The sequence below is a fragment of the Pipistrellus hanaki genome, assembly GCF_964339955.1.
Source record: "Pipistrellus hanaki genome assembly, chromosome: 5".
Lineage (NCBI taxonomy): Eukaryota > Metazoa > Chordata > Mammalia > Chiroptera > Vespertilionidae > Pipistrellus > Pipistrellus hanaki.
The window spans coordinates 84,555,445-84,573,289 of record NC_140507.1 but is presented as its reverse complement, the minus strand read 5'-3'; the positions used below and the strand labels follow the sequence as shown (position 1 = coordinate 84,573,289).

Below are 17,845 nucleotides of genomic sequence, written 5' to 3'. Positions count from 1 at the left end.
TCAGTCCCACCAGGGATGCAGTCTGCCCTTTGTTCAGTATCTCCACGCAGCAGACACTCCCCATCCATTGATCACTTTGTAGCCATCTTGGCCCTTATTTTACTTAATAATGATTCCAAGTGCAAGACTGGTGATACTGACAATTCAGATATGCTAAAGAGAAGCCATAAGTGCTTCCTGTAAGTGAAAAGGTGAAATTCTCCACCTAATAAGTAAAAAATCATATGTTGAGGTTGCTAAGATCTATAGTAAAAACAAATCTCCTATCCATAAAACTGTGAAAGAAAAAAAAGTTTATGCTAGTTTTACTGTAGCACCTCAAAATATAAAGTTATGGCCACAGTGCATGGTAAGTGCTTAGTTTAAATGGAAAAGGCATGAAATTTGTGGCGGAAGACTTGAACAGAAAATGTGTTTCAAATGATAGCATTGTATTGCACCAGAAAGTATGATGCCTATATGTAGGCTTCAGCAAGACATCCCCTGAAACAAGTGATATGAAGTCATTTACTGCAAGGGATGTTTGCACAAATTCAAGAATAGGTTTGGACTGAAAAAAATATAAAAATCACTGGCAAGAGAAAGAGAGACCATATTCATAAAACTTTTATTATAGAACTAGAGGCTCAGTGCATAAAATTTGTGCATGGGGGAGGGGGGAAAGGGACACATGGGGAGAGGCGTCTCCTCAGCCCGGCCTGCATGCTCTCCAATCCGGGACCCCTTGGGGGATGTTCGACTGCCAGTTTAGGTCTGATTCCAGGGATTGGGCCTAAACTGGCAGTTGGACATCCCTCTTACAATCTGGGACCACTGGCTCCTAATTGCTCACCTGCCTGCCTGTCTGGTTGCCCCTAATTGGCCCCCCCCCCCCCTTGCGGGCCTGATCACCCCTTACTGCCTCTCCCTGCTGGCCTGGTCACTCCCAACTGTCCCCGCTGCCAACCTGATTGTCCTTAACTGCCCCCCCACTGCCGGCTTGGCTGCCCTTAACTGCTCCCAGCCTGGTTGCCTCCAATTGCTCCCCCTGCTGGCCTGGTCGCCCCCAACTGCCCCTCCCACCAGCCTGGTCGCCCCTCACGGCGCCCTCTCCACCCTCCTCCCCCCTGCTGGCCAGGAAGCCCCACGCAGCCTGCTGTTCAGTCATTTGGTTGTCCCTCACTAACCCCCCTGCAGGCCTGGTCATAGGCAGCCATCTTGTGAGGGTGTGAGGATCAATTTGCATATTACCTCTTTATTATATGAGGATATTATAATTGTTCTATTTTATTATTAATGATTTTTAATCTCTTAACTGTGCCTAATTTAGAAATTGGACTTTATCATAGTTATGTACATATAGGTAAAAACATTGTACATATAGGGTTTGGTACTATCCATGGTTTCAAGCATCTACTGGGGATCTTGGGAAGGGGAGACTACTATACAAGGTTAGAGGTTTAGCATGAAGGGAACCACACATGAACAAAGTTAGAGTATATCTGATAGGCAGGAAGTGCTCATGAAGTGTTTCAAACATAAGAATGATCCTCCTTTTCCGGCTGGAACCACCATCTTCCAGGTCGGCTCTGTGCGTGGCTCCCAGTGGCCGTGGTTGTAGACTAATTCGCCAAAATGACTAACACAAAGGGAAAGAGGAGAGGCACCAGCTATATGTTCTCTAGGCCTTTTAGAAAACATGGAGTTGTTCCTTTGGCCACATACATGCGAATCTACAAGAAAGGCGATATTGTGGACATCAAGGGAATGGGCGCTGTTCAAAAAGGAACGCCCCACAAATGTTACCATGGCAAAACTGGAAGAGTCTACAATGTCACCCAGCATGCAGTGGGCATTGTTGTGAACAAGCAAGTTAAGGGCAAGATTCTTGCTAAGAGAATTAATGTACGTATTGAGCATATTAAGCACTCTAAGAGCCGAGATAGCTTCCTGAAACGTGTGAAGGAAAATGATCAGAAAAAGAAGGAAGCCAAAGAGAAAGGTACCTGGGTTCAATTGAAGCGTCAGCCTGCTCAACCCAGAGAAGCACACTTTGTGAGAACCAATGGAAAGGAGAGCCTGAGCTGCTGGAAACCATTCCCTATGAATTCATGGCATAAGTGGGAAAAATAAAGACTTCTATGCTGATAAAAAAAAGAAAAGAAAAAGAATGATCCTTTACATTACCCACAGGTCATAATGGCAGCATAGAGACTAAGTAGCCCTAGCAAACGGCTGCTGCAATATCATAAGCATGAAGTAATACAAGGAGATGAAGTAGGTTATGTAGAAACCAAAAGTCCACAGAACTGTGTCCAGAAACCGGATACGAAGTGAAAGGGATAGGAAAGAGTCTGGCCTGACTCCCAGGCTTGTCATCTGAGCCAGTAACTAAATGGGCAAGTGGTGTGATTAACTGTGATGGGACATACTTAGAAAATCCTTTCTATCTCTACTTATTAGTGCTTTTTAATATTTATTTGTATCCCTCTACCACCTTTTTTTTTTTTTACTTCAATCTCTTCAATAAAATAAAAACAAGTCTATCTTACTTTCCACAATATTTATTTGTGTAATGTTTGAATATTCTGATTTTGGATTACACATATAAGCCAATTCAGCTGTGTGTGTGTGTGTGTGTGTGTGTGTGTGTGTGTTTAACACACAGTCAATCCAAATAATCCAAATTCCTTAATGGGATCACTGTCAACTGCTCTAGCAGTTTTCAACTATCCCTCTTTTCCTTCCTTTTCTTCATTTTACCTTTCTCAATTCCTGACACTTCTAGTTTTCCCACTCTCTCTACTCCTTAGACAAGTATAATCTTTGCTTCTCCATCCTTACTTTTCCCTCTTTTTCAAAGCCCTACCATGTAGCTGAAACAACCTCTTTTTCTGCCAAACAAGGTGCTTTCTCTTCAGATCAGCTCTATATTTTTAAAATCCTCACCCAAGGATATTTCCCCCCACCGATTCCTAGAGAGAGTGAAAGGGAGGAAGAAGGGGAAGAGAAACTGAGAAACATCGACATGAAAGACACATCGACTATTTGCCTCCACCACACACACCTATTTAGGAGCTGGGGAACCTACGACTGAGGTACATGCCCTTCACTGGGAACTAAACCCAAGACCCTTCGGTCCGTGGGCCAGCACTCGAACCACTGAGACAAAGTGACCAGGGCTATAACATACTTTAAAACTCATTTTCTTCCTTTTATTTCCCCCCCACCCTGCCCACTAAGACACTACTGATGGCTGCCTTTCCCAGGCCTAGCTGTTTGAGTCACTTCTTTCTTTAACTGATTTTAGAGAGAGAAAGAGAGAGAGAAACATCAATCAGTTGCCTCCCACAAGCACTACAAACCAGGACCAAACCAGCAACCTGGGTATATGCCCTGACCAGGAATCATCTGAACCAGTAACTAAATGGGCAAGTGGTGTGATTAACTGTGATGGGACATAGAAAATCCTTTCTATCTCTACTTATTAATGCTTTTTAATATTTATTTGTATCCCTCTACCACCATTTTAACTTCAATCTCTTCAATAAAATAAAAACAAGTCTGTCTTACTTTCCACAATATTTATTTGTGTAATGTTTGAATATTCTATGATTTTGTATTACACATATAAGCCAATCAGCTGTGTGAGTGTGTTTGTGTGTGTGTGTATATACACACCTTTTTTTTTTTTTTTTAATAAGTTTTTATTTTTCATATTATTACAAATGTTCCTTCCCCCCCCCCCCCCACCATTGCTCTCCTCCACCAGGTTCCCACCTCACCCTCTGCCCTTTCCCCTCTCCCCATTGTCCTCATCCATAGGTGCACAGTTTATGTTCAGTCTCTTCCCACGCCCCCCTCTCCCCTTTTCCCCAAGAATCGTCAGTTCACTCCCCTTCCATACCTCTGATTCTATTATATTCAACAGTTAATATTGTTCATCAGATTTTTTTAATTTCCTTGGTTTTTAGATTCACTTGTTGATAATTACGTATTTGTTGTTCATAATTTTTATCTTTGTTTACTTTCTCTTCTGAAAGAACCCCCTTCAGCAATTCATATAATTCTGGTTTGGTGGTGATGAACTCCTTTAGCTTTTTTTTATTAGTGAAGCTCTTTATCTGGCCTTCGATTCTGAGTGATAGCTTTGCTGGGTAGCTTATTTTTGGCTGTAGGTTCTTGCTATTCATCACCTTGAATATTTCTTGCCATTCCCTTCTGGCCTGCATGGTTTCTGTTGAGAAGTCAGCTGACAATCGTATAGGTGCTCCTTTATAAGTTACTACCTTCTTTGCTCTTGCTTCTTTTAATATTCTCTCTTTATCTTTTGCTCTTGGAATTTTAATAATGATGTGTCTCGGTGTGGTCCTCTTTGGATTCCTTTTGTTTGGAGTTCTGTGCACTTCCTGGACTTGTAAGTCAAATTCTTTCACCAGGTGGGGGAAGTTTTCTGTCACTATTTCTTTCAGTATGTTTTCGATATCTTGCTCTCTCTCATCTTCTGGAACCCCCATAATTCTGATGTTGGTTCGCTTGAAGTTGTCCCAGAGGTTTCTTACATTATCTTCAATTTTCTGGATTCTCTTGCCTTCTAGCTTCTGTGGAGGAGTGTCTTCTGGCTCTTTATGTTCCAAATCTTTGACTTGATTCTTGCGATCTTCCCTTCTGTTTTTAGGACTCTGTAGAATATTTTTTATTTCAGACAATGTATTCTTTATTTCTTGTTGATCCCTTATCATTTCTTGTTGACTCCTTATTAATTCTAGTTGATCTCTTTTCATATCCTCATAGGCCTTATCCATCTTTTCTAGGAAATTCTTGAAAAACCTTATAAGCGTAGATTTGAACTCTATATCCAGACGCTTTTTGTCCTCCATTTCTTTCGTTTGTGATCTATTTTGTTGTCGCATTTCGCAGTTACAGATGGGACGGGGTTTCAGGGTGGAGCCTGCAGCTTTGGCTTCCGTCAGCCCCGCCCTATGCGGGTCCTTCAGTGCTCGCTGCCGGCGCCTCTGAGAGATAGGTGCCCTCGATTTTCGCCTGCTGCCAAACAGTCTATGCTCTCCCACAATGAGCCCGGTATTGGGGTTCAGTTCAGTTGGAAGTGGAGTTGGAGGTGGCGTTCACAGCAGTCTGGAGCCCCAGTCTCCTTCCCGTCAGGGCAATCCCGCGGCACAGCCGACCGTCCCTTCTCTGCGCGCTGTGTGCGCGCCTCCGGGACCTCCTTTCTCCGCTACCCCGGGGTTCCGACTTACAGCCCAGCTCCCTATTGCTGAGCCTGAGTCCCCGGGGTCTGGCCCAGAACTGGGGTTCAGAGCAGTCAGGGGCCCAGCACAGTCGGAGTTTTATCTCCTTTCCGCTAGGGAACGCCCGCCAGGCACTCGGCCTCCCTCCTCTCCGGCTCCGTCCTCTCCGCGCGCCGCCTGTCTCCGTACCTTAGGCTTTTACAGTTCCTCCGTGCTTCCTTCTGGTTTTCTCCTTGCTTCTTGTTGTAGGATTTCCAGTCAGTCGACTTTCCTGTAGTTCTGGGTAATGTCCATTTTATATTTTAGTTGTATTTTATTAAAATTGTTGTGTGCGGCTGCGGCTAGTTGCCTACCCGAGCAGCCATCTTGGATTCCTCCCCGAAGTCTATACACACCTTTTGGTGTACAGGACGACACTCCAACCAACTGAGCCAGGTCGAGGCATTTTTTAACTGTACTTTTTTTTTTTCTCTCTCTCTCTCTCTCTCCCCAACTTTGTAGATGAAATACTGAAATCCTACAGAAAAGTAAAATGAACACCAATTTGCTCTTTATCTATATTTACCATGAACATTTTGCTACTTTTTCTTTTTCTTTCGGCAAATACATAATCTTTTTTTCTGAACCATGTGAGAGCAGATTGCAGACTTCATGACATTTCAAACTAAATACTTCATCAGGTATTGCTTAAGAATAAGAACATTCTTTTTTAAAACCGCAATACTTTATCATCACATCCAAGACTTTTAATATTGATATACCTAATATATATACTCCATATTTGATCTTCCCGGTTGTCCCCAACATGTCCTCTACAGCTTTTTGTTTTCCCAATCAAGGCTTGGCACTGTATCTGATTTCATTTCTCTTTCATCTAGAATAGTCTCCCTGGTTTTTATTTTTCATCATTTTAACTTTCTTTAATGTAAATTCTTTATTGTTAAACGTATTACATATTTCTCCTTTTTCTCCCATTGACCTCTCCCCAGCCACCCCACCCCCACCCCACCCCAGCACATGCCTTCACCCCCTACTGTCTGTGTCCATTGGTTATGCTTATATACATACATACAAGTCCTTTGGTTGATCTTCTACCCACTCCCATAAACTCCCCTGCCTTCACCACTTTGAATTTTTTTGAAAAGTTTGGACCTATCTTCTTATACCGTGTTTCCCCAAAAATAAGACATCCTCCAAAAATAAGACCTACTTACAGGTTTCCTTCTGAGTGAAATATAAGGCCCCCCTAGGCTAAACATGAGAGATTTGGTCCACTGATTCTGAAAGAAAGGGAGTCACAAGAAATTCACCAGGAAATTCAGGAATTGGATTGCTATGATGATGTTCCAGAAGATGATGACATGATTGTCATTGAATAAATGAGTAAATTCTTGATACTGTAGGATTCACAGTTTGTCTGGTTTGTGTTGACAACTACCGTACTACTGTACCGTATACAGGTAATAAATTTCCTTTATTTTCATTTAACAATAAATGTGTACCGTATTCTTCTTCATGGAAAAATAAGACATCCCCTGAAAATAAGACCTAGCGCATCTTTGGGAGCAAAAATTAATATAAGACACTGTCTTATTTTCAGGGAAACAGGGTAGAAAGTCCCACAGATTGGATTTGTCTGAAACTGGATTTGTCTGACTGTTTACTATAACTACATTCAAGTTAAACACTTTTAGCAAAGATTACATCGGCAATTCTTGAATGAAGTCTTAGATGATCTCCCAAGCAAGGTTCAGTCTTTTGGGCTGACATTGTCCAGACACTGCACAAAATCATCATGAATTGATAGCATTCAATAAGTATAATAATGATTTAATAAAGGTCAGCTTACAGCATGCCTTTCTGTCACCCAATCTACAGATCCTAGTTACCAAGTCAGAATTTAAAATAATAAACAAAAACTCAAGAAACTAAAAGATTTCATGATAAAAATCTAGTTTGCCAGCAAAATAAAACAATGTAGCAAACTAAAATTTCTCTGTGTATATCTGAATAATTAAATAGATTATAAAGATAACTGTCAAATATCCTTTATAATGGGTTGAGATTTTTAGACCTTACTTTTGCAATTTGGAATGCAGCTAAAATTTAACATGAAAACTTTAAAGGAGTGTTATATTCTAGTAATGACACCACCAAACGATGGTAATTACTAAGAGATACCCTTTATTTCCATTTGTCCTTTAGCAATTAAGTGGCAGCAAAGCCTCAAAATGACTATAAATAACAGAATTAGCTAAGTTTGTCTCTTATAGACATATGTTTAAAAATTAGCTCTTCCCCAAAATGTCACTTTAATAGAAAGATATTCTATTTCTAGTACCAAATACAGCTTAGAAAAAGGTTTCTAATTAATTCCTTAATTCACTGTAAGTCAGGGGTCCTCAAACTTTTTAAAGTGGGGGCCAGATCACGGTCCCTCAGAGAGCTGGAGGGCCGGACTATATGAACTACTAATCCCTACTGTAACACCTTGGCTGCGCTCACTGCCCAAAAAACCTGGCGAGCAGGATCAGACTCCCCTGGGGGCTGCATGTGGCCCGGGGGCCGTAGTTTGAAGACCCCTGCAAAGTGTAAGTAATAAGTCCTTAGCATTTTTCTCTCAAATGATCTAATAAAATTTTTGAACTTTACAGTAAAATGTAATATGTTGCATTGGGTAATAAAGCTGTATTACCAAATTCTAATATAAATAAGGTTTCAATCACATACAAGTAGGAAAAAAACACCTTATTCCCACTCAAAAAAGAATTGTGTTTAAGTTAAGATGTCTTTTCCAAGGTTTAAGACTCCATTTAGAGCTATGAATTCAAATAGCATTGATTTCTTATGTCATAGCTTGGCAGCTTGTTAATTATTTTGGTAAATTAAGCATAACTTAAACAAGTACTGTTGCAAATTCAACAGATATGCCCTGTACAACCTGTTCACACTGAACATTTATCCCTGAAAATGTTTCTTCTGGTTTGGTATTATATCAAATGCATGAAAATATAAAAGACCAAAATATAAAAATAAGCATTTTCAAACCATTTTCATGCTGACTGAAATCATAATGAAAGAATTTAGGTAAAATTACAGTCTTTGTGCTAAAATAATATGAAAATATCTGCATAATAAAGACTTTTTTAATAAAGACTTTTTAAAATATATTTATTGATTTTTTACAGAGAGGAAGGGAGAGGGATAGAGAGTTAGAAACATCGATCAGCTGCCTTCTGCACACTCCCTACCTACTGGGGACGTGCCCACAACCAAGGTACATGCCGTTGACCAGAATGGAACCTGAGACCTTTCAGTCCACAGGCTGACGCTCTATCCACTGAGCCAAACCAGCCAGGGCCCATTTCCCTTTGAATTCAAAATATACCAGCAAGATAATAATTTAATTTAAAAAAATTAAAAAACAAAACAAAAACAAAAACAAAATACACCAGCACATGGAAATACAACAAACGTATGAAGAGCAATTGTTTCTGGCCCTAGCCAGTTTGGCTCAGTGGATAGAGCATTGGCCTGTGGACTGAAGGGTCCCAGGTTTGGTTCCAGTCAAAGGGCACACGCCCGGGTTGCAGGCTCGATCCCCAGTGGGGGATGTGCAGGAGGCAGCCAATCGGTGATTCTCTCTCATCACTGATGTTTCTATCTCTCTCTCCATCTTCCTTCCTCTCTGAAATCAATAAAAAATATATATTTTTTTTTTTAAAAAGAGAGAGCAATTGTTTCTGGAGGGAAGAAATATGGTCTCTGTTTTCTTCCCATTCTACCTTTCCAATTTTATAATTAGCAGGGCTAAGCTTATATTGAAAAGAAACTTTTTTTAACACTTGATAAATCCATTCTCATGACATGAAAGAGAGGGAGAGGGGATAAGAACTGTGGAAATAAATGAGGTATAGATACCAGAGACTGAAATGGGGTTCGAGGTACACTTGTGGTAATAGCAATTTTTATCCATATTACTCTTAGTAAAAATTTTTACATTTTCTAAAGTTGATTTTAAAGAGAGAGGAAGAGAGAGGGGAGAAAAGGAAACATTGATGAGAGATAAATATCAATTGGCTGCCTCTTGCATGCCCGGATCTGGGATGGAGCCCACAACCCAGGCATGTGCCCGGACTGGAAATCGAATCGGCAACTTCTCAATGCATGGGAAGCCACACTGGCCAGGCTTAAAATATTTAAAAAACAAACAAAACAGAAACCTTAGTCACACTATTCCCAGTGCCAGAATATTAAAAAACAACAACAAACTACAATAGTAGCCTCCTATATGTGCTACAAATGATTACATTCTGTGAATTTGAATTCCAAGAGAATGAAAGAACTGTATCAGCACCTTACTAAAAAGAAGTCCGACTTTTCTGTTAAACCCCATTTGACCACCAAATAACAACTTAAACAATGGATTCTCTGTATCTGTCATGTAATTCCTAAATTTTGTTTCTAAAAAGATTCAGCCAAGAGGAATAAACTGTTTTTATTTTAAAAAATCACTGTCAAAGAAAGTAAATTTCTTTATATAGGAAAATAAACTTGGAAACCAGAAGAAAGAGAGAAAATGATTAAGTTGAAAGATTTTCACAGTTCAATTATTTTTTTTAAATATATTTTTATTGGTTTCAGAGAGGAAGTAAGAAGGAAAGAGAGAACTACTGATCTTCCTGCACACCCCCAACTGAGGATTGAGCCTGCAACCTGGGCATGAGTCCTTGAACAGAATCAAACTCGGGACCCTTCAGTTCGCAGGCCGACACTCTATCCTCTGAGCCAAACCAGCCAGGGCCACAGCTCAATTATTTGAGATTCTAGTTTTCTGCTCCAGATATCAATAGTGATGCCCCAGTACATAAGGACTGTTCTAGATGCTCACATAAATATTACTTTTAAAACAAAGAACGAATAAGTACCGACCTATTGACATATATTGGAAATGACTCTCTATAAACATTTAATGAGTGAGTGAAATAATAGAAATTGCTATATACGGTATATATTTTAAAATATATTTTTATTATTTCAGAAAGGAAGAGGGAGAAAGAGCGAGAAAGAGGGAGAGAAACATCAATGATGAGAATCACCTATTGGCTCTCCCTCCTACTTTCCCCCCACACTCCCCACTGGGACTGAGCCCACAACCCAGGCAAGTGCCTTAACCAGAATAGACCCATGACCGCCGGGTTCATAAGGTCGACACTCAATCACTAAGTCACGTTGGCCCAGTAAGAACTGTTATATTTTTAAACATAAAATACACATCTTCAAGTGCTGGAGAAGAAACCAGCTGCCAAGGCAGTACCAGATAGAACTGTATTGGCCAATTTACATCGTTACCCTGTGGGATTCCGTCCAGATATCCTTTATATTGTAGAACACGTATTTCCAGGACTGGGAACAGTTTTCTAATTTATGTATGTTCTAGTTCTAGTATTTTTCAAATGTTAGTAATTTCTCTACTAACCACTTATGTGATTTATCAAACTATTTATCATGTTTCATAATACTAACTTGTCTTAAGTTTTTCACATGGCTCAGATGCCTGACAAAGAGAGTATTATTAACCCTCTTTTGCAGAAGACATTACTGAAGCAAAGGGAGGTGAAGTAAAAAGGTGAGGTTAAAAATCGAACAGCCCAGGTGGCTTAGCTCAGTGAACCAGGAGGTCGCTTCCATTCCCTGTCAGGGCACACGTCTGGGTTGTGGGCTCCATCCCCAGAAGGGGGCGTGTGGGAGGCAGCCAATCAATGATTCTTTCTCATCATTGATATTTCTATCTTTCTCTCTCCCTCCTTTTCTCTCTGAAATCAGTAAAAGTATTTATTTTTAAAAAGAAACAAAAAGCAAGGTCACAAGTAAGCTCTGGAGACAACAGTAAAACCTAGGTTTTCTGACCACCAGTCTAGTCCTTCATTGTAGTTATTATTTAAAGGACACATACAAATCACTCCCTCCCACCCACTCTTCTCTAAAATCTGCTCAAACAAAACAAGTAGACTTTAGAGTTAACAGGAAATGACAGAACCAAAAACAACTGGGGTGTGGTCTCACCTCAGAAACAGATTTCTAGCTGTGAATAAATGCAGACAACCATGGCCAGACAAGATAATGGTTAGATCAGGATTTAGTGCCCTGTGTAACAATGGACCTAATACATGAACTCCATACTGTCTTAGAACAAGAATATTTCAAACTCTGGAAAACAGGAGGGGGGGGGGGAGGCAACGTAAGTCCCCAAGAAGCCAAAGTTCTGTGACCAAGTTCTTACGCTGACGTTTTTATAGACAAGTTAAATCCACACATTGTAAGGGCCTGAAATAATTTGTTTCATTTATTTAAGAGTAATCTTGTAAAGTATACAACAGGTAGTAATTTATAATTTCACCAAAAAAACAAATTTGAATCATACAGACTATAAGGGTGCTCACTTAACTGTGAGCCTGCCTAACTGGCACCTGCATTTAAAAAAAAAAATTATATATATATATATATATATATATATATATATATATATATATAATTTTTTTTTTTTTTTTTTTACTGATTTCAAGTAGGAAGGGAGAGGGAGAGAGGTAGAAACATCAACGATGAGAGAGGATCATTGATCGGCTGCCTCCTGCACACCCCCTACTGGGGATCGAGTTGGCAACCCGAGCATGTGCCCTTGACCGGAATCGTCCACAGTTCAATGTTCTATCCACTGAGCCAAACTAGCTAGGGTGCACCTGCATTTTAACAGAATTTACTTTACTTTACTTCTACATTTAAGGGTATGGACGGTTCATTTTAAAATTTCCTTTATGACTTATGTCACATCCCATTTATTCTGACTTGCTACACAATTCTGATTTACTTGTTTTCCCAACTACTTCAGTTTAGAAGTGGCAGATTAAAAGGGCATATTTTGACTAAACAGTACTGGACTAGATAAACGGAAAACAGACAAAAGCACTAAACTGGTATATCAACGAGGAGTCGTTTTAGCACAGGAGGAAACTGCCAACACCCTTATACAGCAGAATGCACCGGCCATATTAACAGACAGGACGGAAATTCACGCACATAATGATGACCTTGATTTATCAAAAAGGGCTATGTTTAGTATATTCTGATTTTAAGAGACAGTTATATACTCTCTTTATGCGTTACATGTTATAAAAACTGAAATCAAAATGGCCAAAATAATTTAGCAGCTAAAGGACTGTCGGTTACATGAACAATTCATTTACATCCCCAATGATACCAGACAGGTGATGAGTAAATAATCTCAAAAATACCATTATATTTACTAAGTATTATACAGTATAGATAACAACATCTGTGATCAACACAATGCTGACCCTTTAGGAGGGAAAACTAAGTTACACACTGAACTTACATAGTGTAGACAACATTTATGATGCTTAATGTTTTTAGAGGGAAAATACCTAGTTCAACACTAAAATTCCCCCCCCTTCATTAACCATTCCATAGGCTTTTCCACTTAAAAAAAAAAAAAAAAAAAAAGTACTGTCTTTAATCTTGGCTTGCTTTCTCCTTCTAATTACCAAAATGAAAAAAAATAAAAGTATTGTAATAGTTTTCCCCATTTACAGCTAACCCCTTCATCCAGAGGCCTCTAACATAGCTGGTCTGGGTATCCTCCCTTCCTACAAAATAGGGTTCTCAAACGGATTGTTAAAACCCAGAGAGAGAAGAGTTGCACCTAAGTCTCCATGCTGAACAAAGGAAGCCCACACTGGTATGTTTAAACCGGAATTCTCAGTTTCGGGGCAGAGACAGCTGCAACGTGCCACCTTACAAGTAACAGTAAGGAACACTTTCGTTTCTGTTAGAGATCTGAACATCATTCTCCATATCTCTACGGTCCAAAGCAACATAAAACACCAACATCATGTCAAGAGGTCTGTGAACCTCTTCAAGCATCCTAAGATGATGGCTTTGTCTGTCTTTATTTCACCATACCGTTTCTTTTCCTAGCAGCAGAGACTTGTGGTGATCTGGACAAAGAGGGCACAAGGTACAAGGTTTGTGTCCTAAAAAGGGGGGAAGGGGCGAGCTGACTTGCTCCTAAAGAAGGGGAGCGGCCGAAAGACCTGACCTGGAAGAATCTACTGAACCCCCTCCGCACAGCACCCTAGATGGCTTCCCCGGATCACAGGCTAACACGGAGGAATAGTTTCTTTTTAAAAAGATGGGATCCAGGCCCTTTTGGGTGGATGGGAGAAGAAATCCCCACCCCACCTGCAAGTCCCGCTAGCTCCCCGAATAGGTGCAGCGGACACCGCCGGAGGCCCCAGCGGGCAGCCCCGCGGGGATCCCGGCCTCCCGCTCCCACACCCCCTCCCGGTGCTCCTCCCGGGCCGCGCCGCCGGGCCGCCGCCGCCGCCCTCCGCTCCCCCTCCGCCGCTCCCTCCCTCCCTCCGACCCCGAACCGCCGCCCGGCCCGGGGCCCTCTCCCAGCGGGTCCCGGAGGAAGGCCCGGCCCGCCAGGTACCTTTGATGACGCGTTCGGTGGTGGAGAGGCGGGAGTTCCCCTCGGACATGGTCCCCTCAGCCTCCGCCCGGCGCCGGGAGCCCCCCGGAGGGCGCCTCCGCCCGCGTCCTGGGGTCTCGGCTCCAGGGGCCGGTCAGCCCGCCGCGCCGCGCCGCAGCCCTGGTTCCTCGGGGCGGCCCAGGCACCAGAAGGAAGTGGCCGCTCTGCAAGTCAGCCTCGCACCCCGCCGACAGGACGCCGGCCCACCGGCCGCTCCTTCCAGAGGAGCTGGCCGAGTCGCGAGCGCCGGCGACCGCGGTTTAGCCGGGCGGCCCGGCCCGCGCGTGCGCACGCGCGCTCCCGCGGCCGCTCTCCAACTTCCCGGCGGCCCGCGCGCGCGCGCCGCCGCCGCCGCCGCCGCCGCGCCGAGCCCGGTGCGTGGCCGCTCGGTGGGCGCTGCCCCCGCCTCGGGCCCCGCTGCGCCCCGGAGGCTCGCGCCCTGCGCACGGGCGCTTCCTTCCTCTCCGGCTTCCGGCCGCGGTCTCCCTCCTCCTCAGCCCGCGTCCCCGGCTGACTCCTCCGCTGCCGGCAGCACCGCACGCCTGCCCGAGGTCCTGCTCGGAGGCCCGGCCACGCCGCGGCCACCTTGTGACCCGGCCGGAGCGAACGCGGAGCCGCGAATGCCCGTCCCCCTGGGGTCGCCTGGCGGAGAGCCCTGGCCCCGCCGCCCCGCGAGGCCGCGGGGGGCCCTTGCCTCCGGTGCGCTGCCCACTGCGGCAGGAGTCGCCATGGACTTGTCCCCTTCCCCCTTCCCCAAGCCGCCGAAGCCCCGGTTTAACTCTTCACGTCGGAGGGCGGTTACTGCAACGAGGAGGACGCCGCGGCCACCCCAGCTCCAGTGGGGAGCGGGGAGGACTTCCCTGTGGCGCGGACGCGGCCTTCCCGGGGCCCGCGGCCGCCTCTTCCGCCTCCGAGAGCCGGGGCCCCGGGAAAGGACTCACCTGCTCCCCAGCCCTGCGGCACCTCCCGATGTTGTAACCCAGGAGAGACACCTCACTCGGACACATCAAAAATGTTTAGAAAAGCGCCTTTACAGGGTCTGCAGCCGTCTCGTGCAGGGAAGACGGACCCGACTGCAGCCCAAGCTCTAGAAGCCTTTTGCTTATATAGACTTCTAACCCTTAGCAAGCAAGCAGGCTACGTGTACAGAAGCGGATATCTGCCTTTAGCCATCAGCGATTCCTAATTAATTTTTTACATTTAACAATTCATCTTCCCGCCACCTGGCCTTACCCCTCTTGTATCAGATAGTGGTCAGCACATCCTGCTTTTAATGAGCTTGTTTTAACGAGCTGGGCAGCGGCTGCCGTGCTGGCCTTGTGGAATGTAGGGTGCACAGCTGCTGCGCTGGCCTTGGGAATTTTTCAGTCCGGAACACCGAGAAGCGGCTCTCCGCCCGCGCCGGCGCTGAGTCTGCCTCCCCCGCTCCTGTCGACTGTGGAACACGAGGGGCCACTCTCTCCGGAGAGCCTTCCTCTGGCTCCTCTCTGGGTTAAAAACGGGCCTTTCCATACATTGTAAGCTTAGAATAGAAACTGTGTTACCTGGACTGTCCTCCCTGGCCGGGTATAGTGTTTGGCAGAGTCAAATGTGTTTTGATTTTAGCAGCAATAATGAACTATTGAAACTGAGGTCCAATATATGGTCCAATTTCCATATATGCAAATTATAGGCAAGCCAGCCGTAATGGTTCCTGTGGTGGCCAATAAGTCATCTGTGGCTATGGACATTTAAATTGCATGAAAATGTAAATATTCAGTACCTTAAGTGCACTCGCCATATGCCCAATGTGGCTGGCGACATGGTAAAATAGGATATTTCCATCATAGCAGAAAATTCTTTTGGACAGCTCCTAGCCCGAAGATTATAGGGGTTAAGCCCAAATCTGCATTACTGTAGACTTATGTATTGGAGAGAGATAGTCTGGAAGCAGACCCTGAATTATGCCTTGGAGTTTTGACCTAAGGCCCTTCATGACCACGCTAGCGAGGCCGGAGCCCTTCAGGAACTGAATAGAATTTGGTTCTCTTTTCTTGAGTTTTGACTTCAGGTTTCCAACCAAGAGAATTTATTTATTGATAGATATCTGAGGAAGTTCTTCATTTAAGAAGCAATCAGAGCTCCGTACCTTTATCAAACAGCAAGTCTCTAAAGATCAAAAATAAATTGGTCCCTGCAGCATAATAGATGCTAAAGTTCATCTGGAAGAACATAAACAGGATAACTAAAAACAAAAGTTTTTAAAAAGGGATGGTTTAAAAAGCCATTGTTTAAAAAACATTGCAAACCAGTGTGTTCATCAAATTGGTGAACCTGATTCTCTTTCCTTTTACTTTCCGCAATGATCAGAATTGACTAAATATTTTAAATTACCTAGATTCGCGTTTAACTGGCATTTCTAATTTCTTCAAATCTAGGTTTCTTCAAATAGGGCTTGTGAGACCTCGTATATTTCCTTAGGAAACTCCCTAATCACTTTAGAAACCTTAATTAATGACCAGCTCTTCTGAGAAATAATTATGAATGTTTTTAATTTAACAAAAGCACAGGGAATCCTAGTTTCTTCTAAGCTTCAGTTTCTATTTGTATGAAGCCATTAAATGCTAAACTTCTGTGTCAAATGCAGGCAAGAGAACTGTAGAATATTTTTAGTTTTTTAACTATATTTAATACTTCTTTTTAAATACATTTTATTGATTTTTCACAAAGAGTAAGGGAGAGGATAGCTAGAAACATCGATGAGAGAGAATCATTGACCAGCTGCCTCCTGCACACCCTCTACCAGAGATGTGCCCGCCACCAATGTACATGCCCTTGACTGGAATTGAACCTGGGACCTTTCAGTCTGCAGACTGATGCTCTATCCACTGAGCCAAACCGGTTTTGGCTGTAGAATATTTTTTAAACTAGAGTAAAATGAATATTTCTAAAGTAGCTACACAGAACAAAAGGTATTTTGTTCTAGATTATTGTATATAATCTCTAATTTTATATGAAAAGCACTATATAAAATGTTTTTATTAGTAACACACATTGTATGGACATCATACAATATACTATATTTTACTCATGTTCCCATGAGTGCCTTTAATTTTGATTAAATTACCTTGGCATGGACTCCACCCCCTGTAGTCTTTTTCTTTTTTTTTTTTTTCCTTTTCAAAATAAGTGACTTTAATGGAGAGAAAGGATTGGGAGGAGGTGGTTGTAGCCAGTCAACACCATTCTTTATAGAAGACAAAGGTGTGAATTGAAAGGTCTCACCTGACTTACCATCTTAATTCACTATTTCAGTGGCTTGTATGATGAAATGGAACGTTAGGATATATTGGGTATGTGGAGAGTTAAGGATAGGCATGGAAGGGGCCAAGAGAAATACTTTGTTTAAGGATATTTAGATAGTTACATAGAGCATTTTTAGGATCTGGGAACCTCACTGTACTCCCGACAGTCTTAAAGTCTAAAAAAAACCACAAACCCCCCCCCCCCAAATCCAGTTTTAAAAATATGTATTTGTTGTATTTGGAAAAACATGGACCAAAGCAACATTCTACCAATAATAGCCTGTTATCAAATTAATATTCTCTTTAGACACTTGTAAGGAAAAAATGCTAGTAACAGTTCTGCTGACTGATAAATATACATTGAGTGGCCAGATTATTATGATCTCTGAATACATAATAATCTGGCCAATCAGTGTATTTGTTTTGTTTTTTAAAAAAATATATTTTATTGATTTTTTACAGAGAGGAAGGGAGAGAGATAGAGAGCTAGAAATGTCGATGAGAGAGAAACATCAACCAACATACATGCCCCTGACCGGAATCAAACCCGGGACCTTTCAGTCCGCAGACCGCCGCTCTACCACTGAGCCAAACCGGTTTCGGTCACTCAGTGTATTTGTATCTCAAATAGGTACCAGAAGTATTCTAGACTTTTGCTGGAGATCAACCACCTATTTTTCCTGAGCTTTCTATCAGCTAGTGCAAAGGGAAAAACTGATCAGGTGCACGATTTATAGTATCTTTGATATCAAATAAATGGGGTACTCAAGAGAAGTACACTG

General features: G+C 42.7%; 1 protein-coding gene and 1 pseudogene across 5 annotated transcripts in view; one reads left to right on the top strand and one right to left on the bottom strand.

Moving 5' to 3' along the window:
• Positions 1–14,111, bottom strand: part of PPP3CC (protein phosphatase 3 catalytic subunit gamma) — a 75,991-nt gene extending 61,880 nt beyond the window's left edge. For 2 of the 4 annotated variants that reach the window (XM_084884451.1, XM_084884454.1), the window contains exon 1: positions 13,741–14,109. In XM_084884451.1, the coding sequence (XP_084740577.1) occupies positions 13,741–13,789 (49 nt within the window). In that variant the 5' untranslated portion in view covers positions 13,790–14,109. Of the gene's footprint in view, positions 1–13,740 lie in introns of all 4 variants that reach the window. The other 2 variants (XM_084884453.1, XM_084884452.1) reach the window with 2 other exon arrangements.
• Positions 1,589–2,114, top strand: LOC311622692 (large ribosomal subunit protein eL21-like; annotated as a pseudogene). The gene has a single exon. The product of its transcript is annotated as a large ribosomal subunit protein eL21-like (transcript).
• Positions 14,112–17,845: the final 3,734 nt, after the last annotated feature.